The sequence below is a fragment of the Lipophrys pholis genome (assembly GCF_963383615.2).
Source record: "Lipophrys pholis genome assembly, chromosome: 14".
NCBI classification, from domain to species: domain Eukaryota; kingdom Metazoa; phylum Chordata; class Actinopteri; order Blenniiformes; family Blenniidae; genus Lipophrys; species Lipophrys pholis.
Genome location: NC_137633.1, coordinates 23,136,068 through 23,163,738, shown reverse-complemented (window position 1 = coordinate 23,163,738; position 27,671 = coordinate 23,136,068). Strand labels below are relative to the sequence as shown.

General features: G+C 44.3%; 3 protein-coding genes across 4 annotated transcripts; 2 read left to right on the top strand and 1 right to left on the bottom strand.

Annotated features, from left to right (window-relative positions):
- Positions 1–343: 343 nt before the first annotated feature.
- Positions 344–7,615, top strand: LOC308120106 (transmembrane protein 151B). The gene is made up of 2 exons (XM_080480514.1): positions 344–865; positions 5,360–7,615. The coding sequence occupies exons 1-2, from the start codon at positions 674–676 to the stop codon at positions 6,950–6,952; spliced, it is 1,785 nt and encodes a 594-aa protein (XP_080336640.1). The 5' UTR covers positions 344–673; the 3' UTR covers positions 6,953–7,615.
- Positions 7,616–13,421: 5,806 nt separating this feature from the next.
- lrr1 (leucine rich repeat protein 1) lies at positions 13,422–22,555 on the top strand. 2 transcript variants are annotated; one of them, XR_013935965.1, is made up of 6 exons: positions 13,432–13,614; positions 14,900–14,998; positions 15,330–15,582; positions 19,246–19,720; positions 21,589–22,068; positions 22,196–22,553. XR_013935965.1 is itself a non-coding variant. In XM_080479694.1 (5 exons), the coding sequence occupies exons 1-5, from the start codon at positions 13,432–13,434 to the stop codon at positions 21,842–21,844; spliced, it is 1,266 nt and encodes a 421-aa protein (XP_080335820.1). In that variant the 5' UTR covers positions 13,422–13,431; the 3' UTR covers positions 21,845–22,555. The 2 variants fall into 2 exon arrangements, 1 of the variants encoding a protein (XP_080335820.1); XM_080479694.1 differs by having other exon boundaries at positions 13,422–13,614; positions 21,589–22,555.
- Positions 22,556–22,605: 50 nt separating this feature from the next.
- LOC308119732 (uncharacterized protein) lies at positions 22,606–24,829 on the bottom strand (the record flags this gene model as incomplete). The annotated part of the gene is made up of 2 exons (XM_080479882.1): positions 22,606–23,172; positions 23,231–24,829. The coding sequence occupies 2 exons, from the start codon at positions 24,827–24,829 to the stop codon at positions 22,606–22,608; spliced, it is 2,166 nt and encodes a 721-aa protein (XP_080336008.1).
- Positions 24,830–27,671: the final 2,842 nt, after the last annotated feature.

Genomic DNA, 27,671 nt, shown 5'->3' with positions numbered 1-27,671 from the left:
ATACAAAAGATAAAAAAAAATCTCTCTATATATAAAACAAAAAATATCTACATTTATATATACATATACGGGGAGTCCAGTCCATAAGGCTATAAGTAGGGTATGTAGTCAAAATAACAAGCATTTATTTTCTATCGTCAGCATGAGCTTTAAAGAATTGAGTCCAGTTTGATGGTTGTTTTTGAACAGAATGTGAGAGAATGAAACATTAAAATGTGTCGTTGCCTGATGCAGCTGATAGAATTTGTTTGAAAACTCTTCACATGTTTTTAACATGCAATCAGGGCTTTTATTGTGAATCACCGGAAGTGTGCACGTGAGCTCCTTCGCGTTGCGGGGAAACGTTGCGGTGTCGTGCGGAGACGTGTGTTGGTGTGATCCGAGCTGTGGGTGTCCGGTCCCCTACCAGCGGCTCTCCGGACAGCACCATGGTCAACCCGTGCTGCCTGTGCTGCGGTGACCTCCCGCAGCTCCGCCCCCCTCCAGCCGGCCGCCCCGCAGCCCCGCCGGAGCCCCGCACCGCGTCCCGCTCCGAGTCCGCACAGCAGCAGCAGCCGCAGCAGCAGCAGCAGCAGCAGCAGCTCCCCGCAGCCTCCCGCCCGGACACTGCCGGGCCCAGGGCGGCGATGGCCAGGGCCAAGCCGGGAAACAAGAGGGAGTGAGCCGCTGCAGCATGCTGCTAGACCCGGACTCTGCGGAGGAGGCAGCGCCTCAGGACCAGGACCAGGACCAGGACCAGGAGGACCAACACCAGGACCAGGATGACCAACACCAGGACCATGACCAGGAGGACCAAGACGAGGACCAGGACCAGGAGGACCAAGGCCAGGAGGACTCACCCGGTGGCTCCGACGTCCCAGACGAGGTGGGTGTCAATATGCCAGGAGATGTAATGTCACACCAAAACACATTCCATTGTATGAAAAAAGAATCATTCTTAGACTTTTCTGTGAGAAAAAATGTTCTAAAATGTAAAACACTTTACATGTGACAAACATATACAGGACATAAGCATTAACATTTTATTAACAGAGTTTCACTTTTCATGATTTGTCTTCAAAAAGAACAGTTCAGTTCATGACGATTCCAAAATACAAAATACTTTCCTGAAGAAGACACCTTTGTACCATGTTCAGGCTCAGACACCTCATCATTAAAGATTATGTTTAGGACTGAGAGGAAGAATGTAATTAAAAACCTTAAAACACTTCCTGAAACATTATTATTCATGAATGACACATATTGGTGTTTAATAGTACTGATTTAACATGAATGCTTCATTGGGAAAGAAGCCACATGTGTTATGTTTTCTTATGAACTAATAATGGTAACATGTAGGAAATACTAAAATATAGAGGGGGGAAAATGCTTCAATATTGAGGGTCTTTTTTTAAAATCTTACTTTAACATCATAATGTTTGTTTGTTTGAGCAAAGTACCTCATGTACCTCGATATTGCTCCAGATTAATGCAGTCTACTAAGTCCTCGTTCTTCCTTTTTTTGGGGGAAATCACATTATTTTATTGTTGGACTCATGCCCAAGCATGCGTAGGGCTTATTAAGAGAATGATTTAACCAGAAATCATGAACTATGTGTGACTTTGGTCAGTTTTCCACCCCTTTGTGAGGGATTTGTTCGTATTATCAGAATGTAATGTTCTATCTTTATATTGACTTTTTACAATCTTGAGGTATAGAGACTTTAACAACACTTTGTGTACAGATGTTGTACTAATATTTATACTAGTAATGCCTAATGAGATTGACCCAACTAAAGTGAAAATATATGTAGTTTGTGTGTTTTTATTATTGATTTGCAGTGGTGTGGACATTGATTTTTATACATGTTTTGAATTGTAGATACCACTGTCAGGGTGTAAAACTCACATTAGTCCAGTGTACGACTCCTAATGTTTTCCTTTATTTTTAATGAAAACACTTATGCATTCATGTTCAAAAATGTTATGTGCAACATTAAGGCATTTTTTCAATCATGGCCCCTGGTGCAAGTCTTACATTTGTGACACTTTGCAATATTTGCCATGCATGTTTTTACAAATCATACTCTTTGATGCAGTATATCACAGCTTTTATGCTGCTTGTCACTGACATATTGGTGCAGGTCTCTTTTGTTTCGCTCTGTCTGCTGCAACACTGCAATCTTTGGGATATAAATTCAAAGCTCTGCTTATTAATACAGAAAAAAGTACAGTCATTTTCTTCCTACTACTTTCTACTCCTTGTATTATGATCCCACAGGCCAGGCCAGAGTCTTCAGTGGGTCCGTTTTTACAACCACAGTCTATGTGATAAGAAGTATGCATCATTTCCTCACTGAATCCAATCTGATGATCTGCATATACCAACCAAAAAGAAGAGCCAGCAAGCAAAAACCCTAAAATCAATATTGCAGACATCAGTCTTTAAGCAGCCACTTGGAAATCTGCCTACTATTCTTTACCCTTCATTGTTCTCTACAAACGTTTTCCAGCTGAGTTGTGGGTTCATACTGAATTCATGGAAGTGCTGCTGGCTCACCTTTCTGTGCCATCGGAGCGAAGCTGCTTCTACCTGCAGCCAAGCAGCAGCTCTGCTGGCTGCCATGTCCGAAAAGTCCCTTTCCCACAGTTCCGGCAGACTCCAGTGATCTGGAAAAGTACTCTCACAGAAAGAAAGCACAGAGTTGTGTGCATCTACATGCTTTACAACTATGTTCTACACCATTCTCCTTTACATGTTAATAACTCCACATTTATCTGTATTCGATCACCATTGTCTTTATCTTTACTTCCACTGAGTAAATACTGAGAATATATCTCGTGAAAGAGCTGCTGTGTGTCGCAAATATTAATGAGCTGAGCTGAGCTGTCCTCAGATCACCTCCTGAGGAACGTGTGATTTTTATTCATGACGTGTATATATATTTTTTTATATATAACTGCTGTTAAATTTTGATCCAACATTTGGGGAGTCAATTGTTTAGGAGCACTAAGACCAGCATGTCATCTTGGTTTTATATTTTATGAAAATATAATAACATAAAAAAAAGACTCAAACTGTAACTGTGATGTCGCCGTAGAAAAAAAAGCCTAACTACAATTGTCCTCATGCTTCCTGGCTGAGATAAAACAGAAGAGCATTGTTTTACTACAGATATTCAACCCAAATACAATCGTCTTTCCCATTTCAAAGACAATTTGTGACATACTGTTGCTATATGCCCGTTAATTACTGCAATACAAGTTTCCTCCACCAGATGGTGTGTTGAGTCACTAAAATAAGGAGGACTTGTGACTACAACCATGGCTGAACCTCATAACTACTACACCCTGGTGTAGCGTGCATGAGAAGCGGGTTCGGACCAATTACCAACCAAAAAGGCTCATAGTGTTCATGCAGTGCTGATTTACTTGGTGTAAGACTCAGCGGGACAGATTTATACTTAACGCAGTGACTTAAATCTTACTTGGTGCCCCTGTAAGGACTGGAGGGTCATGATTGGCTGAGGTTTGCACAGTGTTACACATGTTCTGACATTTTACTCAAATTTTTAAAAAAAAACATGACTGTCAGCGTTTTTCAGCTGTGCGTTTACATGTAGTCTGTAACATCTGCAGTCACAAGGCTCAGCCTCCTGGAAGGTCCGTCATCTCCACTACACAAGAACTGAATCCCCGCTGTCTTCGTAAATAACTGAGAAGGCACCGTCAGCGTGACATCCCTCCCCTGTGTGACTGCAGTAATGGATGGCTGCTTGTCAGTGTAAATCCTCTCACTCCATAAAACAGCAGAGGTGGTCGTCAAACACAGCAGGTCATGTGGAGGAATGTCACCACAACAACCACATCTGAACTTTTCTTTTGGTCATCTTCATTAAAGAGAGCAAAAACTAAAAAAAAAACGTTCAATGTCCTCCAGTAGACGTCGGCGTCCTCGTTTGATCTCTGTGCACGTTTAAAGGACACTCTGTAGCGTCTTTGACTGTTCGTGTTCCTGATGAAATCGCCTTCAGCCAGTCTCTTTGCTGAATGGGACCATTTTACTGCTGGTTGGTATTGCAAGTGTGAGCACTTTCTCTGTTCGTCCGCTCTCAGCTCGCCGCCCAGCACTCAGCAGAAAAGACTGTGTGTGTGTGTGTGCACGCGCGCATGCACACAACCTTCATGATGTGAATGGAAAAAAGCTGCCCCATATATTTATATTTTAGTGGAACTAATCAGTTTAATTGTTCACTTAAAGTGTTTATTTCTTTTGTTGAGTTATTTGTCTTTCTAAATAAGTTTAATTTTCCAGTGTACCCATAAATATGAGGTTGTTCTCTTCAACACTTATTCCTTCGCTGCAGTTTCCACCTTCAGTGGCGCAAAACAAGGCATTTTAGGACCATACATCACCACACTTTTATTAAAGTTTTTACCATACAGAAGTGTCTTCAAACAGAAATCAATAAGTAGTTACTCACCGCTCTGGAGCCGCATGTGGCTCTTCAGCCCTTCTCTACTGGCTCCCTGCAGCTTTTCTCAAAGTGACGTGTAAATATACCCTTTTTATTTTATTTTTTAACTTTTGATGTCCATCTGATAAATTTGACTCTCAAATAAAAGAATGGTTCAGTAGCTTAATGTCAGCTAAAATTTGCATCGCATGCTAACATGTTAACAAACAACCAAATGTAATGGTGAAAGTACTAAACTGTAAAACGCTACAGCAGCTTATCTTCTTACATGGCCAGAATTGCTGAATATGTGAATGAAATGTCAGCAGGTCTTAATTGTAGTTTTTAAATTTCAGCAATGCAACATAAAATAGATTTTTGGTCAATCCAAGACAGAAGTTTATAAACTATTTTCTCTGTTTTGAAAGCCAAGCATGATTTTGTGACTACAGGCTGCTTCATTTAGGGGTTAATAATAGTTCTATTGGTCATAAATCGTGCAGACATCTGGTTTAGTTCCACAGTTCACATTTGAGTTATCACAATAAAGGACTGGTTTCATTCAGTTATGATTGGTGGGCACGCATGGGTTAATCAAATGCCACGATGGATGCTCCTCTCGCAGGTTTACTTGCCCTCATGCATTAGAAGTTGAATGTGATTCAGGCAGATGAGTGAAAACAACTCAGTCATATTGATTTGCCTGGTGCTTCGAGGTACAGCCTCACAGAAACACTATGCAGATTAATTGAACTCTACTCTGCTTTCTTGAGTTTGATTTACTTTGTGCAAGGGTATGGAAAAGCTCTGCAATTTATAGTGTTGCCAGATTCATTTGCATTTCTACTGCAAGTCATGAAATCTCTGCCATGTTTGAGGAGTTCATTGCTTTAAGTGCCTTTTTCTCATTACTCTGTCTGCAGCAGCGTCCGGTCCATCAATCCCTGGGTTCTTGTGTCTGCCGGGAGTCCCACTGGCGCTGCCTGCTGCTCTCCCTGCTCATGTACAGCTGCCTGGGCGCGGTGGCCTGGTGTCAGCTGACCCGAGTCACCAAGATCAGCTTCAACTCCGCCTCGTTCACGGCCTCCATCACCTCCTCCCTGCGGGGCGCCTCTGGAGTCGGCATCGGGGGTCACTCCATGATCTACCACGACAGCCCCTGCTCTGACGGCTACATCTACATCCCGCTGGCCTTCCTGCTCATGCTCTACGTGCTGTACCTGGTGGAGTGCTGGCACTGCAGGGCCAGGACTGCACTGCAGTACAAAGCAGACACGGACAGCGTGTACGAGCGGGTGCTGCGGATGCGCGAGGCGCAGCCCTGCATATGGTGGAAGGCCATCAGCTACCACTTCGTCCGGCGCACGCGGCAAGTCACTCGATACCGCAACGGGGACGCCTACACCACCACTCAGGTGTACCACGAGAGAGTCAACACACACGTGGCAGAGGGCGAGTTTGACTTCAGTCACTGTGGGATGAAGGACATATCCCGAGACCTCAGGGGCTTGGAGGGACACCCAGCGACCCGGCTGCGCTTCACCAAGTGTTTCAGCTTCACCGAGGCAGGTCCGGAGAACGAATACCTCAACCAGAGAGCCAGATTCTTCTCTGAAATCGAGGGTTTGGACGATTACATGGAGGCCCGCGAGGGGATGCAGCTTAAAAATGTGGACTTCAGAGAGAACCTGATAGCCTATGTGGACCCGAGCAGGATGCCTTGGTACACGTCCCAGGTGGCCTTCTGGCTGGCAGCTCTGCTCATGCTGTCCTGGCCTCTCCGGGTGCTCACAGAGTACCGCACTGCTTATGTGCACTACCGCATCGAGAAGCTGTTTGGGCTGGAGTACGTCCCCGGCAGCCCCTCTCTGGATGAGGGCGGGCCGGTGGGTGTCGGTTGTGCTATTCCAAGAGTAGACACACTGGACAGCACTGAAATGGAGTGGCACATCCGCTGCAACCGGCAGGTGATTCCCAGCTACTCTGAGGCCATGCTCATCAACACGAGTACTGCAGACTCAAACTCCTTGCAGGACACCTCGTCCTCCAACCTGCTGGACAGCAGCCAGACGGCTCACAGCTACGGCGCCCTGCAAGCCCAGGAGGACTGTGAGCAGTGCGGCGAGGCCAACGGACAGGGAGCCAGAGCAGGCAGGAGGAGGACCGTCACCAGCTCCAGCTGCTCCTCCATCTTCTCCTGCCGCGGAGCGCTGTTCCACTCCCACCTCTCCTCCGACACGTCCCGCTTCTCTCTGTGCCGCATGTACGGCTCCCACCGCACCGTGGCCCTGTGGCGGAGCTGCAGCAGCGACCTGACGGACCCCTGCCGTGTGGAGGAGCAGTGCTGCCGGTCCGACTCCAGCCAGCTGGCGCTCAGCAACAGCCCGCCCACTTACAGGGACGCCCGCTTCTTCCCTGTGCTCATCGTGCATCGGTCCGAGGGCAACGAGGACGGGAGGGAAGTGAGGCGCTACTACATCCGGAGAGGCTCGTCGTGTGTAGAGACGGCCCTGTGAAGGTTCCCAAGAGATCAGAGAACATTTACCACCAGTCATATTTAAAGGATGTTTTTGGACAACCCATAACACATTGACATGGATTTATGATTGAAAGGTGCTTTTTTAGCAAATCTATCAAATTAATCTTGTTATTAAATCTAAAATAATAATAGTCTTTTTATGAGACTTTCTATATTTTATTTACAAGAGTCACTGTGTTGAGTATCTTTGCTTTATGTATCTGTAGCACACTGTCTTTATGAAAATGCCTCCAGTTGTATGGCAGTTTATGTGTCTCCGCCTCGCTGCATGATCCGAGCATCCCACTGACTTCTACACCTGAATTTTCTACAAATGTTTCATGTTATGGTTCAAAACTCAGCTTGAACATATTGATGCTGTATGTGTGTGGTATACCTTTATGGGTATTTACAAAGAACTAACTCTTAGAGGCATACAGTGTGTAAAACATACATGAAATATAACCATCTGCATGCTGTTAACAAGCTTGTCTTTTAGTTGATTAACAGACAGCAAAGTCCAACCAAAGACACAAGTATTGTATTTTTTTACCTTTTATTTTATTATTGATTTATTGAATGCATTGATGTCATTTATGTGGATTTGGAAACATGATGTGAATGTGAAAGTAAAAGCAATAAAAGCAGAAGTGAACAAGGTAACTCCAGCTTGTTATGCACTGTAATACTACTTTGAACCAGAAGAGGGTGTAGTGAAGAGAGTCACGTGATCAGTTGTGGCGAATCTAAAAACTGTCATGGAAAACCAACTCAAGCACTCTTGATAGCCACGGCCTGGCTTTTCAAAGGCTGGAGGTGAAGCAAGGAGACATGAGGACAGAAACCGAAGATGCACAATTCAAGTCATTGCGTTGACAGAGGGGTTGGAAGTCTCTAACAGTATTCAACATCTCTTGTGCTCCCTGCCTAAGTGGTTCCCGAAACTTGCAGATGAGCAGATCGAGATTCTGAGAGCCTGCCGACTTTACCGTGACAGCCTAAAGAAGAATTCCACCTCTAATTGATTTTCATGTGCTTCGCTACACAACCAGGCAGGTGATTGAAGTCATCTAAGATGATTATGATGATGATGAAGGCACTCAGGTGTTGAGTCTGTAACCGGGCTACTGTGGAGTGGATGGCGTTGAAGGCAGATGGGGGATTAACAGAGGGAGGAACGTAAACAACCACGATGATGTGTGTGGGAGAATTCAGGTGGTCTGAGACCAACAGCGAGCAGTTTGGGCCTGCCAGCAGGGCGAGGGTGATGTCATTGTTTTCACGCCCTCTGATTGGATCGTCAGAGAGTTCTCTCTCCAGCACGAGCTGACTGCATCTGTCGCGAGCTGCACGAGCAAAAACATAGTTGTGTTTATTTAATAGTGGTTTTGTCATCATACAATGACTAAAGGAGAAGATAAAGAGATTTGGTCGTAGATTTATTGTCAAAACCATTTTCAAGACAGACTTTTCAAGACATCACTGAACGCATCGCAGCACTCCAAGCGCATGCTCACTACAACTCCCACAACAGATTTCTGCATTATATTATTTGCCAGGTCCTTGAGCAAGACACCACCCCCCCCCCCCCCCCCCCCCCCCCCCCCAGCTCCCCTTGAGCACTGCTCTGTGCGGTTACTACCGATGGGTTAATCGGTATGAATTTCCCCTGCTTTTCTTATGCAGCTACAGCAGAAGGAGAATCGTGAACTCCTGTTTTTTTCTCATCAGTAAAGTTATTTAGCACTACAAAAGGCCCAGGTCTGAAACGCAGAACTGCCACTGTCATCGGGACTGTCAAGAGTGCAGCCATGTCTCAGTGAGGCACATTAACGTAACTCCTGGTACTCCCTCTGACTCCGGTCCAGCACCATCAGCTCATCCATCTTATTCATCACCAGCAATCTAATGTTTCTCATAATAACAGACGGGAGAGATGATTTAAAACTCCTTTTCTCTTCCAGCCGCTGTTCTCTCAGATGTTGTGATCAGTGTCTCTTTTTCCAGTGTTTCGTTCCTGCTCTGAATCCCCGAGGAGTCTTTTTCCAAACTGGAGCTGGGAGGTTCGGAAGGTTCGGAGGTCATGATGTGCACAAGCCTGTTAGCTTCAGGGTGGTCAGCTGATCTTCCGTGTATAAACACTGGCCGGCAATCGGAATGTAAACAAAGTGAGAGAAAGTATATTCCAGTCATTGACAATATCTGAAATAAAGGATGTATTGGATTGGGTGAGAAAGGCTCACCAACACTACCTGGAGAAAATAATCTGAGTGAAGAAAAAAAAGTTAAATAAGGCAAAAAGAGCAAAATGACGGGGGCCACTGCAGCAGGCCACATATATTTTGTGCATGCACACTGCCTCATTGTCACTCACTGTCTCCATGTATTCATGGATGTCAGCGGTAGGCTTGTTGAGCATGTTCCAGTCTGTGGCCTCTGAGCAGCCCTACAGGCCAGCATGAGCACTGTCAGTCCAGGTGGTAACAATACTAACTGTGACTGGTTTTGCCTTGAGCCAACCTTACCCAGAGTTTACTCTGATGTGTGGTTCCACCGCAGAGGCGAGGTTGTGAATGCCAGCGTAACAATGCGGGTATGTGACGCTGTTGCCCAACAGTAAACGTGGGACCAGTGTGGAACACATCTGGTGCTCAGACGTCTGAGTAAAGCAGTGAGCCTCCGTTCTCTGGGACACTGCTTGGAAAACGTTCTCATTCTCAGCAGCAGCGTCCAGCTCCTGAATCTCCTCCTCCTGTTATGGAAAGGAGTGTCTGCACCTCGTAGGAAGACCAGGGTGCTGTGAAGCGCCAACATTTCAATAAACCCTGATATCTAAAACACCAGTGAGGAAACAACAACGGGAGGGTTTACGGCTGATGAAATATTTAAATATTGCGGGCTTGTCCAGAGTGACGATCATCACTACCAGTCAGCAGACGGATGTGTTGTCGATCCTCCTTATAGAACCCATACCAATGTACTCGGTACCTCAACGGAGGGGTACTCTTGGCACCATGCACTTTTGTCAGTGGAAACACACAAACACCTGTACCGTGCCGTTCTGGCACAGAATACGCAGTGGAGACGAGGCTTTGGTGCAAAGAGGCTTGACCTGCATTGACAAGTGGTCGGACCTGCGGAAAACATGGACCCTTTCCTTTCTGGATGTCGTACTGTACACAAGGAGCTCTCTACAGCTCGCATAAATGAAGCATTGGAGAAAGTTTTGGAGACTTGTCTCAACATTGCTGAATCTTTGGAACATATGCTGTAGACTGGTGCTTTGCCTTTTTACTTCCTTTTGTGTATTTAGTTGATCCCTCATGTATTATTGTGGTTTCTCTGTCTGTCCTTTGTTTGTTAGTGCGTGTGTGTTTGTCTGTTTCTGTATGTCTTGACACTAGTCTTACTGTTGTGCTTTTATTATGTCTCACTCCTTCCTGTCTTTCCTCTGTGTTTTTTTTTGTCCTGGGACACGTTCTTATGTCTCGGCATATTGTGTGTAATTGGAAAGAGCAGAATGTAACGGCATGCCAGCCTGTGTGACTAAACTAACCAAAAACATTTGATGAAACACAAAAAGAGGATGTAGTGAGTCAGTATTCTGATGGTGAACTTGAGGATTAAAAGTGTTATTTTCACAGCACAGAGAAGTTTTATTTCCATTTCAAAGAGAATCGGTTCTGCTGCAGTGATGCCTGTTTGTTTGAAGTTGTGTTTTTGTGAATGAAATGTGGCAGGAAGCATTATCGCAAGACCAGCTTTACTTTGTACATGGGCACATACTTTAATCTCCTACCACCAAATGCTGTCACATGAGATGAAACCACATTTCAATCTGAGGCCGGCTTCAAGCTGGTGGACAGAAAAAAAGAGACACTTTAAAAATGTCCAAAAGACCCCACTAGGTGGTGTAACAAGTTCACAATGTTTTCCTTTATAGTGTTTTGTAGGGGTTTAGATTCACAAGACTTGAAGTACATGAACTCTGATTCCCTCAGTTCTGAGTATTTTCAACCTTGTTTTCCTGCCGCCTGGAACTGCGAAACATTTGCAAATTGTTTTCGAAACCACGATGACCTCCTTTGTGTTATAAAACAGGAGCTGGTGATGGAGACAATGGGACGGAGCTCAGAGTTCATCTTAGACTGTGATCATGTAGATGTGAGGTGACGATGTCAAACACTCTCAGCCTCACAGCTCGCTGCCACTTCTGCTGCGTTCAAGAGAGGCCGCAGTATAAATAGAAGCAGGACTGAGCCTCACGTAACACCCGAGGCATTTACAGAGCAAACAAAGTTGATACGGAAACATTTACAACTTCAGCATGTTGAACCCGCTTTTAAATAGTACATGTGAGCTTTATGATGCTTTCTTTGAAATAAATCAAGAGAACTTGTGAAAGATAAAATTGTACTCTTTGATGGAAAATTATTGGCAGCAATACATTTTAAATAAGCTGGGACCGGGTCTTGTTTTCCACCGTGTGACACTTCCTCTTCTTGTAACATTTATTGGATTTGAGTTGATATTGATATAAAATCTTCATGCACTTTTCAGCATTGATGGTGTCTTTTCCAGGTATCTAGGCAGCCCACGCCACAATAAGGCGACCCCTCAACACACAGATTGCGTGGTTCCTGTCCTCTTTAGACCACAGGACACGGCATCTATGGATTAAAAAAGAGATTCACATTTGGGTTCACGTGACCACAGACCTCCTTTCCTTGTTGTCACAGCTCTTTATAAATTTATATTCCAGCTTTTCTGGACTGTCTTCACATATTGTTTCCTCTTTGCAGGATCAAACTTTAACTTACATTTATGGGCTTGTCTTACACTATAAATAGTATGACTTTCAGGTACAAATTTCTGGAATTAAATTGTTTTTCTGTGGGAAGAAGCTACATACATCAACAAAATAATGGCTCTCTATTCAAATGTTAAGCACAAAAAAGATAAAATAATGTTGCTCCTCTGTTTCAGGAATTCTCACCTTAACAGTGACGTAAATAATAAAACTGCCTGAAATTGTCCGGTTACAAGCCAAACCTCAAAGACAACATTTATCTCAATGAGTAATTAAGAAACATGTGATCTATATTTAAGATACACAATTCAAAATCATAGACGTCACAAAATAACCAATAAACAATCGAAGAGCATTTTCAAAGGATCAACAAGAGTTATAAAGAGTGAAAATACACAAGTTGGTTAAATGAACTATTTGTCTTTGTAAAGAGGATGGACCCAAACCAGAGACCTGTTGTGAGAGACTAGTCATCACTCCATGACGCTAAATTGAAGCCCTAATAATCATCAAACTCTCAACTAAAATACTATACAGTCTATGGATTAACAGCACCTAAAATAATTATCTTTTGTGATTTTAGCTATTTGCTCTTAAGGAGAATAAAAGTAAAAGAAAATCTTCATATCTTGTTACAGCTTTTTCTTAAATCTAGGTCAGATTAAAGTCAGAATTCTGACTTTTTTTCTGAGGATTCACACTGCTTTCGGACTCTTTTCTTAAAATCCTGACATTATTGTTTTAGAAATTGACTTTTTTTTCCGGATTCATATTTTTCTCTTGGGTGTCTGACTTTTTCTTATGTGAAATTCTGACTTTTTTTTATTTTTAAATTAGAATTCAATGTTTTTTTCTTGGAATTCAGATTATTTCTCTTCAAATACTGACTTTATTCTTAAAATTTTGGCTATTTTTTTAAATTCTGATATTTTGCCTTAGAAATCTGACTTATTTCCTGAAATTCCTTTTTCTTCGAAGTCAGATTTTTTTTTTCTCTTTTTAAGATTTTGACACTTTGTCTTAGAAATCTGAGATTTACTATAAAATCTGACTTTTATTCGAGGAATTCTGCCTTACTTTCGGAACGTGTTTTCTCAGAATTATGAATTTTCTTTTAAAAAATTCAAATTTGTCATCAGAAGTCAAGTCAAAATACAATTGGGAAATCTGTCTCACTCACTCACTCACTCACTCTCTCTCTCTCTCTCTCTCTCTCTCGCTCGCTCACTCACTCACTCACTCACTCACTCACATTAACGTTCATAAATTCACTTCCTACTCAAACTTTCACTTTTCAGGATGAAAATAATAATGGGTCTCGTGCGGCTCCGCCCTCTGACGTAGCGCGAGTTGACAAACGCAGCCTGACGTCACTTCCCACGCGCGCAGACTGTGCTAACAGTAGCTTAGCGTCAAACTGGCACTTTTCCGTGTTTTTAACCACTTTAACAACTCAAACTCGACCGCTGGACCTCCAGCATTGTGCGAAGCCGCCAGTAGTACCGCTGCGGCCGGGGGGACGCGGGTTGCGGTGACGCCGCTGTGTTGACACCCGGGGACGGGCGGCAGAATGTGAGTTTACCGCCTGCTTCACCTCGGAAGTTTGACTCCGGTTATGAGCGTTGGTCCGGTCCGGCCGGACTCCAGCCTCCAGTGAAGCGGCTGCCATGAAGCTGCAGTGCGACGTCGAGGTGGTGAGTCGGATGCTGCCGTCGTTCGGGCTGAAGAGCCGCGGGAAGGGGACCAGAGCGGTGCTCTCCATCGGGAAACACTTGGACAAGACGAGCCAGCGCTGCCACATCTACCTGATGATCTGCACCAACAAAGACCGAGCCGGGTCCAAGTACAAGGTGGGGATCTGCTCCGAAAAGCCGACCCGACACTCTTTAGTCTGGCTTCATCTTCAGGCTCAGTTACTGCAAACCTTTTCCACCCGTCTGATCCTCACATTGTTAATTCAAAGATGTCAACAAACTTCAGCATGACTCTGCTCCTAACAAGTTGAAACCAACAATCAACCTTTCTACTCTGTGACAAGCCAGCGGGTCCTCGACCTCTTCGGCCTCTCTAGTTTCCCCTTGGAACTGGAAAAAACAAACATTATCTTATTTCTTTATGGGTCATTTTAAACAACAAGCAAACTCTTACCTTGGAATCTGATTTCAGTGATCTCAATGTTCCCTCAGCTAACAAATAAAGTCACTTTCCTGACAGCCGAAAAGAGACAAGTTCATTTAATGTGACATAGACAAAAGTTTTCTTTTTTTATTTAATAGATATAATATACACTAAAAGTTTGCCTGACATAGAAAAGCTACACGCTACATTATGAGTGGGTTTATTTTCATTTGGGAGGTTTAATAAGTTTTGCAACACTGGATAATAAGAATTAAAAAAAAATAGAAGGAACATTTGTATAGAGCGAAATGTGTGTCAATACTTTTAAAATAAATTGATTTTCAAATGTACTGACACAAAAATAAAGTTAAATTAAAAAAATATTTTGTACATAACCATGAGTGTGACTAACATTTCAGATAATATGTGATTTGTGCTTGTTTGAGATCCACAAATAACTTTGTTTTTCAGCTTAGGAGTATTTCAGCTACTGCTATGACATAACTTTAGTTGGAATTGAAATTCAGAGATTTTATGGATTTTTAGATGTTCTAAGATTCTCTATTTTAGATCTTCATGACTTATAAGAAACTTAGAAACCTTAAATTTTAAAGAAAAAGCTCAACATATACCAGGTTAGCTGTGATAAATCAAAAAGATAAGTTTTACTGATAAATTATGAGGAATAGTAAACAATAGGTTTTGTAATTTTTTGAGATGCACTTGTAGAAGTCTGGAGTTTTTCACTAACTATCACCTGAGTCAGCAAAATCTACTAGTTAAATAATTCATTCTCTTTCCCTCATAGATGCGGAGCAGAAACCTTAGTCGTCTTGTTCTCACGGCCTCCCCTCTGCGTTAATTTCCTCAGATTGGACTTCACGCCTGATTGTTGACAAATGCATTTAAAATGCTTTCCATGTCTGCACTTGTTTTACGAGTGTTTGAATGATGACGTATCAAACCCGCCCTGACGTTGCAACGTTGTGTTTTTCCACCCGCCACCTCCTGCTGCAGCTGAAAGACAACATTGAGAAATTCTTCACGTGGTTCGTGGACGAAGGAAAAGCCACCGTGAGATTAAAAGAACCAGCTGTTGACATCTGTTTGAGCAAGGTACGATATCAACCTTACAGAGATGAGATCCTTCACTTTAAACCGTCTAGATTCTAGAAGAGGATTCACCACCATCCTGTGTGTGTGGCCAGTAGAAATGCTTTGAACATTATGTCCTCACTCTGCCCTCCATTTTTCCTCACGTGATCATTCCCAACAGTGTGAAGTTCATTATCTCCTTGAAGACAAATGTGTGTCAGGATATTATCGGCTCGCGGATGAAGGTCGGATATTTTCAGGAATGTGGTCGTGCGCGGTCCACTGGGATCGCCCGAGTCTCCCGTACCCGTTACCCACTAATCCACTGACCTGCCTCCCTCTTCGCTTGTAGGCCGATTCAAACAGCTTGAAGAGCTTCCTGTCGGCGGCTCGTTTGGCTGACAGAGGAAGCGACGCCAGCAGCCTCCCTCTGTCCACGCTCACGCCGGTCCGGGCCAGAGACGTGGAGCAACCCAAGAAGAAACTCAGCATCGTCTCCAAGAAGGACTATCCACTCACATCCAGCTTCCCTTACTCCCTGGAGCAGCTGCAGGTCTCCTACTGCAAACTGTCCCGTGTGGACATGCGCATGCTCTCCCTCAAAGGTACAGCCCGTCCTCTGGACTGGTGGCAACGTGCTAACACTCATATTTCCAAAATGTCCAGATATTCCTGTTAATTTCAGTCACATTTTCAGTTCCTTCTAAAAAGTCGTTCCTCGACGTAGTTAATTTGTTTCAACTTCCACAAAGTCACTAATTGCTTTACAGTTGAGAATTAAAACCCAGTGGGCATTCGCTCAGTACTAACAGAGTAAATAGTGTGTTTAACGCTCTATAGGACGTTTATTGAAATACCAGCCTCAGATGGTAATCCAAGGGACGTAGTCCTTCAAAGTTAGGCTAAAACACCCTGGTGTATAATTTCTGCATGATAAAATATGGTGAAAAGCACCTAATTGACCAAAACCACACATATTTCACCATATTGTAGTTTAAAAAACTCTAAATTGGATAAAATTCTCCCTACAAGCTTGGCTCCAGGCTGTTTCCACCACTGCCAGACTTATTATTATTATTATTATTATTAATATTTGCAATAAAGAACAATGAATATGGTTCACCAACAGCATTGGCTATAGGGTTAAAAACGTGCGTGAGCTCTACGTACAGAATGCTTTGCTTCAACACAATTTATTATTGTTTATTCGTTATATTTTCAAAGGCGTCAATCAGGTGAACAGACTGAAGGAAAAGTTGCTTTACCACAATAAAGAGAGGAAAGCTTGCAGAGTATAGCCTTATTTGGTAATTTCCTTATTTCTTCCAAACCGTCAAATGACGATCACAGACGACATGAGCAAATATGTTGTGGACACATTCAGGCCTGCTTGAGTAAGAGTTTTAGAATTTGTGTAAATAATGACAAAACATCACACTCGTGTTTAGAACGTTTTCCTTGGAAAAGCTCTTCTTACTAAGAACGCTAACTCACCTAATTGATGCTTTTATTTTGAAGTAAACATTTGGGAGACAATATTTATGTACCCATAAAGCTCTCAACATCAGAGGGAAAGAGTTTGATGATGTTACAGAGTCAGAAACATTATTCACACTGGGGCTGAACGATTTTGGAAAATAATCTAATTGCGATTTTATTTTTTTTTCAATATTGCGATTGCGATTTAATATGTGATTATTTTTTCAAGGTCCTCTTCTCATGTATTTTTCAACAAACAAAAGCAATAAATCAATCTGTATTAGAATAAACAATGTCAGATTTATTATACATAAATTGTTCTTTCTTATAGACTAGGCTTATGTTAAGATAAAGTCAAATGAAGCATGTATTAATATGAAAGACAGTTTATTTATCTTCTACTTCAATTACAGTTGTAAACTTACTAAATACTGTGACTTGCAGTCTTGTAAGTGTTCACCACAACAAGCCATTGTCCATTGTGCTTATCAAAGCCGTGAACCCAGGCTTGGTCACTATACTAATGCAGGGCTGGACATTAAGGATTTTGAGCAGTTTGCTCATCTACATTGCAGTAGGGAAGCACCGATACACGTTTTAACATCCCGATACTTAAATTTGTATATCTGCCAATACAATTCTGATAGCAGAGCTCTGTTTGCTTTAATATTATTATTGTCATTATTGTTGACTAGTGTTGTCACAATACCAACATTTTGGTATCGATACCACCATGTGGTTCGATACTTTCGATACTTTTCCAAATAAAAAGAGAACACAAAAAATGTCATTAGATACAGCCTGTCTTAAGTAGGACCAATGTCTTTAAATGGTACGTTACTGTGCAGTAATCTTTATACCATTAAATGACTAAAATAAAATATTTTCATATTATATTATATTCTTTTATATTATATTTATAATACTAATATTTATAATAGCTTAATTTTTTTCCAGAGCTATTCTTTCGTGGGTATATAAGTTATTACCTGTGGTTCTTTGAACTCCTTATGCAGGTCTGGGTGTTTGTCCTTCAGGTGTTTAGCAGGTTAGTAGTGTTTCCACCCTTGGCCAGACGTGTTCTCAAACACCGTTTGCACAGTGGTGCTTCGGTGTTAATGGAGACACCGTGCTCATTTGTTTTGAAGCCAAAGTACTTCCATATAGCTCTTGTTTTTTCTACAAGTTATGGCCTTGCGGATGTATCAGCAGCCATTGTCTCTCTCTCTCTCTCTCTCTCTCTCTCTCTCTCTCTCTCTCTCTCTCTCTCTCCCTCTCTCCCTCTCTCTCTCCCCCTCCCCCTCCACGGGTCGTTTCAGTCAGTTACGCATGCGCACTCTCACATGGACGCAAACGCCATGTCACTTACGCATACACATCCATATTATTTTCAAAGTACAAGCTTGGTTGGGAGAAGATTGTTTTGACTTTTATTTTGAAATTGTGTAGGTCAAGTATGAAGCGCTAATTCAGTTGCGGATCTCGGTTCGGAGCGCGGAGAAACCGGAGTGCAAAAAAATAAAAAAACCGGAGCGCTGTTTTCCGCACTTTCGATTGTCCAAAAGAAGTCCCCCATAGAGAGACTGACGACTCTCCTCGGTGCAAATTACAACACAGTGACGCTCCACGGCGACGTTAAAAAAAAAAAAGGTGCCAGGCCCAGTATAGTATCGTTTTAAAGGCGTCAGTACCGCGATACCAATACAGTACCGGTATACCGAACAACCCTATTGTTGACTTTAAATGAGGCTGTAATAAACTCCTCTCTACGGTAATGTATGCATGTATTCTCTCAAAAGACAACTTGAGGTTAGTATAAAGTCAGAAAAGGAAGCAGTTCAAAGTATTTTTGTTCCATTTGGACAATGTGGGTGTCTGTGAGACGTCATCATCTCATAAAAAACTAGTTCTATCTTTCAAACCTCCGAATCACTTTATTAATCCCTGGGGAAATTATTTAGCAACGCAGCTCAAACAGCAGTGTTTCCAGCTCCAACACAACACAAATGATTGGGACTATTTTCATTACGTTTAGCACGGAGTAGGACGCAGCTTCACGGAGGTGTGAATTGACCCCTACAGCGGAGGAGCGAGTTGTTCATTGTTTTGATGTCAGTGCCATTCTCCTCGGTGAGCTGGAGTTTTAAAACGCTGACGTCTGTTGACAAAGCGACGGCCTCGCTGTAACAACTGCTTTGCTAACATCCACGTTTCTGTTGCTTTGTGGTGTTTTGAGTGTAAAATCCGTCCAAACAGCAACATGTTGTCATGAACAGTTGGATAGCACAGTGCTACTTCCCTGGCCCGCTCGCTGGTTGCAAACTGTGGAATGGATTACCTGACTCATTACTCCTCGTCTCATTGAGACCCGCCTCCCTTCAGGAAATCCAGTCCACAGTTTGCCGCCAGCGAGCAGAGCAGCAGCAGGGAAACACTGTGGAGTCGTTTCAGTAACAGCAAAGCAGACGAGGCTTCATGGATCAGAAATTTCCGATCCGTGAATTACATTGATATCGGAACCCGATCCCGGATCGGATCGGCTCCATCCCTAAAAAGCACTAGCCCGTTCGGGCAAGCTTGGGCAGATGACACGCGCAGGACGCGCAAGTCGTCACATGACCAGATCACATGAGCAGTCAAATCGCAGCCCTTGTGATTAGAAAATCCCGTTTTATCATATCGCGATATTATCGCAAATGCAATTAATCGTTCAGCCCTAATTGACACTGAAGACTTTGTGATGTTCCATCAGTAAGGTTCCAGGTTTAACCTTTGACCTTGTTTTTCAGCCTTACGGAAACTCGACCTCAGTAACAACCACATCAAGAAGCTCCCCGCCACCATCGGCGACCTGAGCTGCCTCTCAGAGCTCGTCCTCCACAACAACCACCTGGAGGCCTTCAGCGAGGCGCTGTGCCTGTCCACGCTGCAGCAGACGCTCCAGCTGCTGGACATCAGCCAGAACCGGCTGCGCTGCTTGCCCCCCCGGTTCTGCCAGCTCCGACAGCTCGTCAACCTCAAGCTGGACGACAACGCGCTGGTTTGTCTGCCGTTCCACATCGGGAGGCTGTCAAAGCTCAGGCTCTTGTCTGCTGCACACAATCAGCTGACTGTGCTTCCTGCCGACTTCCGCAAACTTAGTCTGGAGAACCTGGACTTGTTTGGGAATCCGTTCATCCAGCCCAACCCTCTGGACCACACCATGCGACTCACGTTTCCTCTGACGCTTCAGGAGATGGCGTCCAGAGCTGTGGCCAACCTCAGGTGGGAGTTAAAGCACCTCACATGTTCATTACACGTTACAGTGGAAAGTTTATCTCAGGCCAACTATTAGTGAACCACAATCAATCTCACCCTGTTGACTGTTACAGTCCCACATAGCAGCGTGTGTCCACATTCAGTCGTCTCTTTGACCACCTTTATTTAGATTTTATTGCTGTAAAATTGTTCATAGATGTGTAATGAGTGTTCTCTTTTTCCAAGTTAAATTCAACCGTCAATATCTGACAGTTTTTCTATAAGTTATTTTGTTTTCAACAGTCAGCAGATGCTCATGTTGCAACTAGGAGAATTTAGTTGTGTGATTGGACTTTTGTACTGCAGAAGTCGTCGAGCGGCGGCAGTAATGACGAGAACATGGACACAAAGCACAAAGTTTATCTGATTTCTGATAGTCTTTGTGTCATTATCACCATGACCTTTAGACGGTGCAGGAAACAGACATGTTTACCCTCAATCTGCAACACCTCTTTATCTGGTAAATACAGCAAGAAAACACGAAGAACACAACATGCGCGCACGCACGCACGCACACAGACAGACAGACAGACAGACACACGAAATGCCAATCCTATTGCTTGCTGCAGTTGCATTGTAATAATAATAATAATGATTTTTATTTATAACACACTTTACATTAAAACAATCTCACGGTGCTACAAGAAACAGAAAACATTTTGTCAAGTTAAAACATTTAAAATGTATTTGCTTTTTGGGTCAAATGGAACACCATAAGAGGCAGTTGTGGAAAGGCTTTTTAAAAAAAGGTAGTTTTTTAGTTTTAGTTTAAAATCATCTGAGGCCTGTGGGGCCCCCAGGTGGTCTGGGAGGGCATTACAGAGTCTTACGGCAGCTGAGGAGAATGCTCACACCATCGTGTGGAGGTTGGGTCTTGGGAGAGTTTGGCTGTAGAGTGGAGGGTACGGGCAGATGGGGTGGGGGGGTGGGGGGGTTCAGTTCATGAAGGTGAGGGAGGGGGTCATGGCCTTGGGTGCGTTGGTGGGTGAGGAGGGGGACCTTGTACTCAATTCTGAGTGGGACAGGGAGCCAGTGAAGGGATTTCGGGATGGGAGTGATGTGGTCATGTTTTCACACCTTCATGAGGATCCTGGCAGCTGTTCTGGATGTTCTGCAGTCTCTGGATGCTCTTGGAAGAGATCCCGATGATCCAGTTAATCCATTTAAAAGCCCATTTGATTAAGATTGCATCATGCAAAAGATGCAATTTCAGAATAAATGTTATGTAAATCCGATTTGATTGGCCTCCTCTGGTTGAATTGATACGGTGGTGCAGTGGTTAGTGCTCTCGCCTCACAGCAAGAATGTCGTGGGTTCAAAACTAGCCCGGGGCCTTTCTGTGTGGAGTTTGCATGTTCTCCCTGTGTGTGGTTTCCTCCCACATTCCCCAAAACATGCACTGAGCAAGACCCTCAGCCCCTGAGCGCTGCTCTGTGGCTGCTACTGATGGAGTCAATTTGGGATGGAATTTCCCCTCTGGGGATTAATACGGTGCTTTCAAAAAACAAGGTGAATCAGGACACGCATTTTGAGGTCACTCTTTTTCTTTTCTTTTCTTTTTTTTTTAACACATTTTATTGTTTTTATGCACACAGAAAACTATTTCTACATTTAAACACATATTGTCTGGAATTTCAGGTTCAGCTGTTAGAACAGTTCAATACTCTGATCCTGAGTTTGTCGGGCAGCGTTTTGCTTGAGTGAACTGTATTATTTCTGTTTTTGTTGGCTGTGATTATTAAACGTGGAAGCGAAGATGTGTACGGGTGAAGCCCGGCTGTGCTGATGCAGCCTCACTGTGGTTCAGCTAACAAACCTTCTCCTGGACCTCACAGGATCCCGTATGGACCTCATCTCATCCCGGCCCACCTGTGCCGGGACCTGGAGCTGGCCAAGACCTGCGACTGTGGCCGCGTCTGCATCGGCTTCTACATCAAGACGGCCGTGAGCATGAACCTGCACCAGGTGTCGCACACGGTGGTGCTGGTGGACGACATGGGCGGCACAGACGCTCCGGTGCAGCAGCACTTCTGCTCCTTGTCCTGCTACTCTGAGTTTTTAGACAACTCCCTCCAGAGAGGAATCCGATGACGAGGACGCGGCGCGTTTCAGAGCCTCCGCGCTGGAAGCTGCACCAGCTGGGCAACATTGACTCTGGGAAACCGTGTTAAAGTTCATCAGATTGCTTGTTTTACATTCAGTTTCTAAGGTGCGTTCCATATTAGTCTGCTGTAAAAGAGGAGAGTTGATGTTTTATTACCTCTTCAAGGTGCAACGCTGCCCGCGAAACAGCAGACGGACATAAAACACAGCTGGTCTGGTCCTGCTGGGAGCTTCCATACATCTTCTGTATTCTGTTCTTTCTACTCTTCCATGGACGCAGAGCTTCTCAAAGTGAGTCTGGACAGAGGTGACGCACATCTGGAGGCCTTTTCCCAGCAGGACCTTTAATTTTAACATCTGAGAAGAAATCCTCAGATAAATTAAAAGTCAATTTGTTTAAAAACTTTATTAGGAGTGTTTCAAATTGAAAGTCTTGAATATTTTTTTGCTTTTTATTGCCCGATTTCAATTAACACTTCTAATGTGGCCAAGATTAGAAAATCTACCAAACTTTGACTGGCTGTGAGAGCCTGCTGAACTCTGGGAACAATTTGGTTTAAACTCTGAGAACCTGCTTCCACATAACGGGGACAAAGTACTGAGCAGTGGCTAAAGCCAGTTGGTTTTTACCTCCGTAATGTACCACCACTTTTATATCTATAATATACATAAAAATAAAAGCCTTCATCTTTGCTGTCGGTGTTGTTTATTATTGTGACCACAGTATCAGTTGAAGTGTGAGCGACGTCTCAGTCCAGCTCAAACATCAGCGAGTTGTGGAAGACGAACCCAGCAGACGTTGAATGGTCACTGATGACCGTCTCATTTCCATCTTCATCGACCTCCCTCAGGCAGTAGGTGGGGTCGCTCCGTGCCGGCCCCTGGTCACTCCCTGCCGGCTCCCGGTCACTCCCAGCCGCCGGCTCCTGGTCGCTCTCCGCCGGCTCCCGGTCACTCCCTGCCGGCGGCTCCCGGTCGCTCTCCGCCGGCTCCTGGTCACTCCCAGCCGGCTCCTGGTCACTCCCAGCCGGCTCCTGGTCACTCCCAGCTGCCGGCTCCTGGTCGCTCTCCGCCGGCTCCTGGTCACTCCCTGCCGGCTCCCGGTCGCTCCCCGCCGCCGGCTCCTGGTCACTCCCTGCCGGCTCCTGGTCGCTCCCCGCCGGCTCCTGGTCGCTCCCAGCCGGCTCCTGGTCGCTCTCTTCGGTCGGTTTACTCGCCTGATGTGTTGCAGGCTCCTGGCTGGACGTTTGACCTGCCTCGGGGACGCGGTGGTTCTCCTCCTCCATGTTGGATGTGACCGATGCAGTGAGAGCCACCTGACAGGAAGATAAAAAGCTCAGTACATCGGTTGATGACACGCTCATGCACACTTACTTTCTGGGTTTGTATCACCTGCAGGTTTGCTTGCTCAGTTTCTTGGGTGTCTTCAGGCTTCTTTTGGACCTCTAGGAACTTAAAACTACCTGCTGGATTCACTTCCTCTTGAACGCCACAGGAACACTGAAGAGAGATGGAAGTGAGCTGTTCTTCAGGTTGAGCAGAGGCCTCCGGTCTGCTCTTGATGGCTGCTGAGGTTTCTCCTCCAGGAGAACAGACAGAAGCGTCACACTGATGTCCTGTTACAACAGAATCTTTTTCCTCTGCTGCTCCGTCATAAATGACGTCCACCTCTGATTTGTCCTGGTTCTCCAACATCACTTCTCTGATGTCTTCCTCCTCATCCTGCTGCGCTCCACTTTCACGGATCCCGGCTTCGTTTTCTTCCAGCTGCTTCCTGTTCGTCTCCTCGGCACCAGGTCCTTCCTCCTCACTTTTCTCATCTCTATTGCAGGTTTCCTTGCTCTCGCCTTCACTTCCACTCTGAAAGCTGCTGCCGCCTCCAGCAGGAAGACGAAAAGGGAGAACGGGCAGAGTGACGGTGAGTTGTCTCTTCTGTCTGTTGAACTTGGCGTCTCCTTTGTCTCCGTCCACCGGGTAGGCCAAAGGCAGCTCCAGTCTGTAGGAGGGTTTCTGCGACTCCAGCAGCAGGACTTTGTCTGTCACTTCAAGGCTGGCGTCACTGACTGACTTCAGGAGCGGCAGGTCGATGGTGACCACGATCTCTTTGGGCCTGGGGCTGCGACCCGAGTCTCGAGAACATCTGAAGTCCTGTAAATCAACGAAAGACCGATGTTTGAGCGTGTAGTTTGGCTTGGTGGGTTGTTTGGGTTTCACAGGCTGGATCGGGTCTGCATCACTTTTGTGTTTAGTTGAAGGTAAATCTTCAGTGTCTGTTTGCTGTTTACTTGACGTTTGATCTGGATATGGAAAGGCCAGCGGGTCGGGCTGCTCTGAAGGCTCCCTGCCTTCAAATCCAGGAGTTGGTTTACGTATTACACACGGCTGAGGGGTGCCCTTGTACTTTGTCCTCATCTCCTTCACATTATTGTGATCCACGCTCACTTTAAAGGCTCCCTGGATCCCCTGAATGGCTGTATTATCCACCATATCCATAAATCTCTTGTTTTTGCTTGCGATGTGGAGAGTGTCAGGGTGGAAAACAACGTCATAAATCACTATTTTGTTGCCTTTCCCGTCAGTGTCCTGCCTGCCAGGGTGGAGGCTGTGAGGCAGTGACCAGCACTGTCCTCTGTGGCCTTCCTCCGACACGCCACTCTTCGATTCAGGCTTACCGACTTTTTCATTGGAGCAAATGTTGATGAAACACTTCTTGTTTCCGTCCACGCTGGTTTGAATGACCCTGAATGGTTTGGGGTGGATGAACTCCACGGTGTTTCCTCTCTCCTGCTCCAGAAGTTTGATCTCCTCCTCGTACCTCTTCCTGTTGTCGGGGTCTGATATTTCTTGTGCATAGTCGTGCAGCATTTCCCTGAACGTGTGGCTTTGGAGAGCCCTGGTGAACCTGTGGACCTCCTCCGCCGTCATGTTGACCTCCTCCATGCTGTTGGCTGCAGGAGCCGAGCCCGACGACATCACCGGAACTAAACGACTCCAAACCGACGAGTTCCCACAGAGACAAAAACTCAAAACATTAACTTCTGAAGTTATCCAGTTATCTAGAATACAACGCGTGGATTCGTTCTGTTGTTAGACCTAGTTGCTACGCGCGCGAGCGCAACAAACAGCCACGAGCTACAGCCGGATTGTATTGACGTCGCCGTGGCAACAAGAATTTTTTTTCTTTTTCCTTTTTAAATATATATGTTTTTAAATGCCATTTATTTATGGACATTTTCAGTTCAGAAAATATCACATGGATGAATATAACAAACCAATAAAAATGTAAATGAAGTGTGAGCGCGTGTGTGTCATCGATTGTAAAAATTCAACAACCAAAAGTCGATTATTTTATGAGAATGTCTAAGTATTATATTTACATAAACAAAAATGTACAGAAATATATTAGACATTCGATGTTACATACATAGAATATTTTTTTATAATTTGCATACAAAGTTTGCATATTATAAAAACAGAATATGACACAAGTGTGATACTTGTGCCATATTCTGTTATGTGTTTCATCCACTTTATGCCTATACCTGGTCCACACTTTGTTTTATCAGTATCTCAGACCTGTACTTCATGTCACGTTTTCACCACAGGAGGGCAATGAGCCGTTTCAGTCTCTAAACACTTTGTCTGTCAGGAACATCGTGTCCTGTTCGACACAGCCCAGGAAGAAGCAGGACGCTGGGAGCAGGTTCTTCTTTCCTCTAGGAAAAGCCTTCAGGAGAGCATTCCAAGGTGGTAGGAAGTAGGCAGGGGATAGTCCTGCTTCACCTCCAGGAGACTTGAGGTTCTGAGGGTTGTTGGTGTGTAGAGGTTTAATCTGTGGGCTCCTGTCTCACCAGGTTTCCTGGTATTTGTTTTCTGAATGCATAAATTTCATGCATTTGCATTCGCCCAAAAAAAATCAACCTTGGGACTGAAAATCTTATATAAAATTTCTAAAGTCGAATTTTCATAAAACTCTCTCAATAAAGTGGCAAAAGAAGATAATGACTGATATATAAAATCTTTAATTACACAGCACTTAAACACCCACCAGGTATTTTGGTTGGTAGGTTGGTAGTTGGTAGGTACAATTATAAGTTCTTTTCAAAGTAAAAATAAAATAGCAATCCGTTACACGATTTTGATTCGCTCTTAAGATAAGATAAGATAAGATATCCCTTTATTTATCTCGCATGTGGATACATTTGCAGTGGTACAGCAGGATAGTACAGAGAAAGAAGCACACATAGCAGGAACAAAAAAAAAGCAGATAAAAATACAATATAATAGAAAAATATGCACACGGTGCCTATAAGTGTGTTTTGCCCTGCGTCAGTCTGTCTTGGTCATGGCAATTCAAATTCTCCAAAATGTGGAGAATGAATAAGTCATTCTGAATATATATTTTTAGCAAACCATAATTTTGATTTACTTCTTATGGACCCCTTGATGTCAGACAACGCCCTGGGGGGGGGGGACATCCAGTGAGTGTGGACTTCCACAGCGTTGTCTTCCTCTCCGCTCTCACCTGTCTGCTGATGTGGGAACTGTCAGATTTATTCCTGGAAAAGTACACTGAGATTGTCTATCTATGGTTTAGATGGCGCTGTATTAATAAAACTGAATTATAAGAACGACGTGTTCACGGTGAACGTGCAGCTTCCTGCCAGCAGGGGCCGCTGATAGACCACAGATGGAGTGGCACCGGGCCAGTTAGTATGTCGGTCAGTAAGGCAAGTGGGCGGGTGTGCAGAGGGAAGATGTGATTGGTCGCACCCCCAACAGTTCATATTTCCTCCTGTCTGATTGGAGGGGCTCTGCTGTTACTAGGTGTGGGACCACTACTTATGAATGTGTGTGAGGAGGGAGGGCCATTCGAGCTCTTATGGCATCTCTCTGTACATTAATCATTAGTTTTCATTGACAAAATCAATCTTCCCAACGTGAAAATACCTTTCTAGTAGATGTACCTATAGTACTCATGGAGATGGGTTTTTTTTTTTCTTAAGTTTGTCAAAATGCAGCAGATTTATACGATTTTTGAATGAATGAAACTCAGCGGTGTATTACGCAAGGATCCCGGCTCCCTCTTATCCTCGCCACCATAAGACAGATATGAATGGGCCCAAGTGATGGGGCTAACGAACACTAATACAGACCGAGCCCATCCGTCTCCTCTGACTCAGCGAGCATCCCGCCTCTGAGCTAATGAACAGGACACAATGTCCCTAGATGGTCTCGCCAAAAGAGCTTTTATAACAAACCCCCCCACCCCCCTAAAAAAAAAACTCCTTCTGCAGGCAGGAAGCTTCCCACAAGCGAGTCAGCGCGTTCGGAGGAACATGAGTGAGTCGCAGCTGAGCGAGGAGGTCCGTGGCGGCGCTGGTGGGTGGGAGGGAGGTGGTGTGACGCACACAGGATGTGGGCAGACTCATCCTGCAGCGAGCGCACTCCGCCTTCACATCGCACACCTCGTTTCTCTTGGGAGGAGATACCGGGGAAGTCATCAAATGAAGGAAGACTCTCTTCAGCGTTTCTTATATCAAATATGTATTAAATAATATGAAAAGTTAGCGACATACAATCAAGGTATGATCATAGTACTGATGATTAATACTCATATTTACATAGTTTTCTTGAGTCAACTTTTTTTCCCCTACATACGACATAAATGTTTTATCATAGTACAACCAACAATACATTCACATAGAGATACTGTATACGTCAGCATCAATACAAAGTAAAGGTGTAGAAGAGATGGAGAAGGTGAAATGTATAAGACAAACTTCATACAAAGGCTTTGGCAAGTGTGCATACA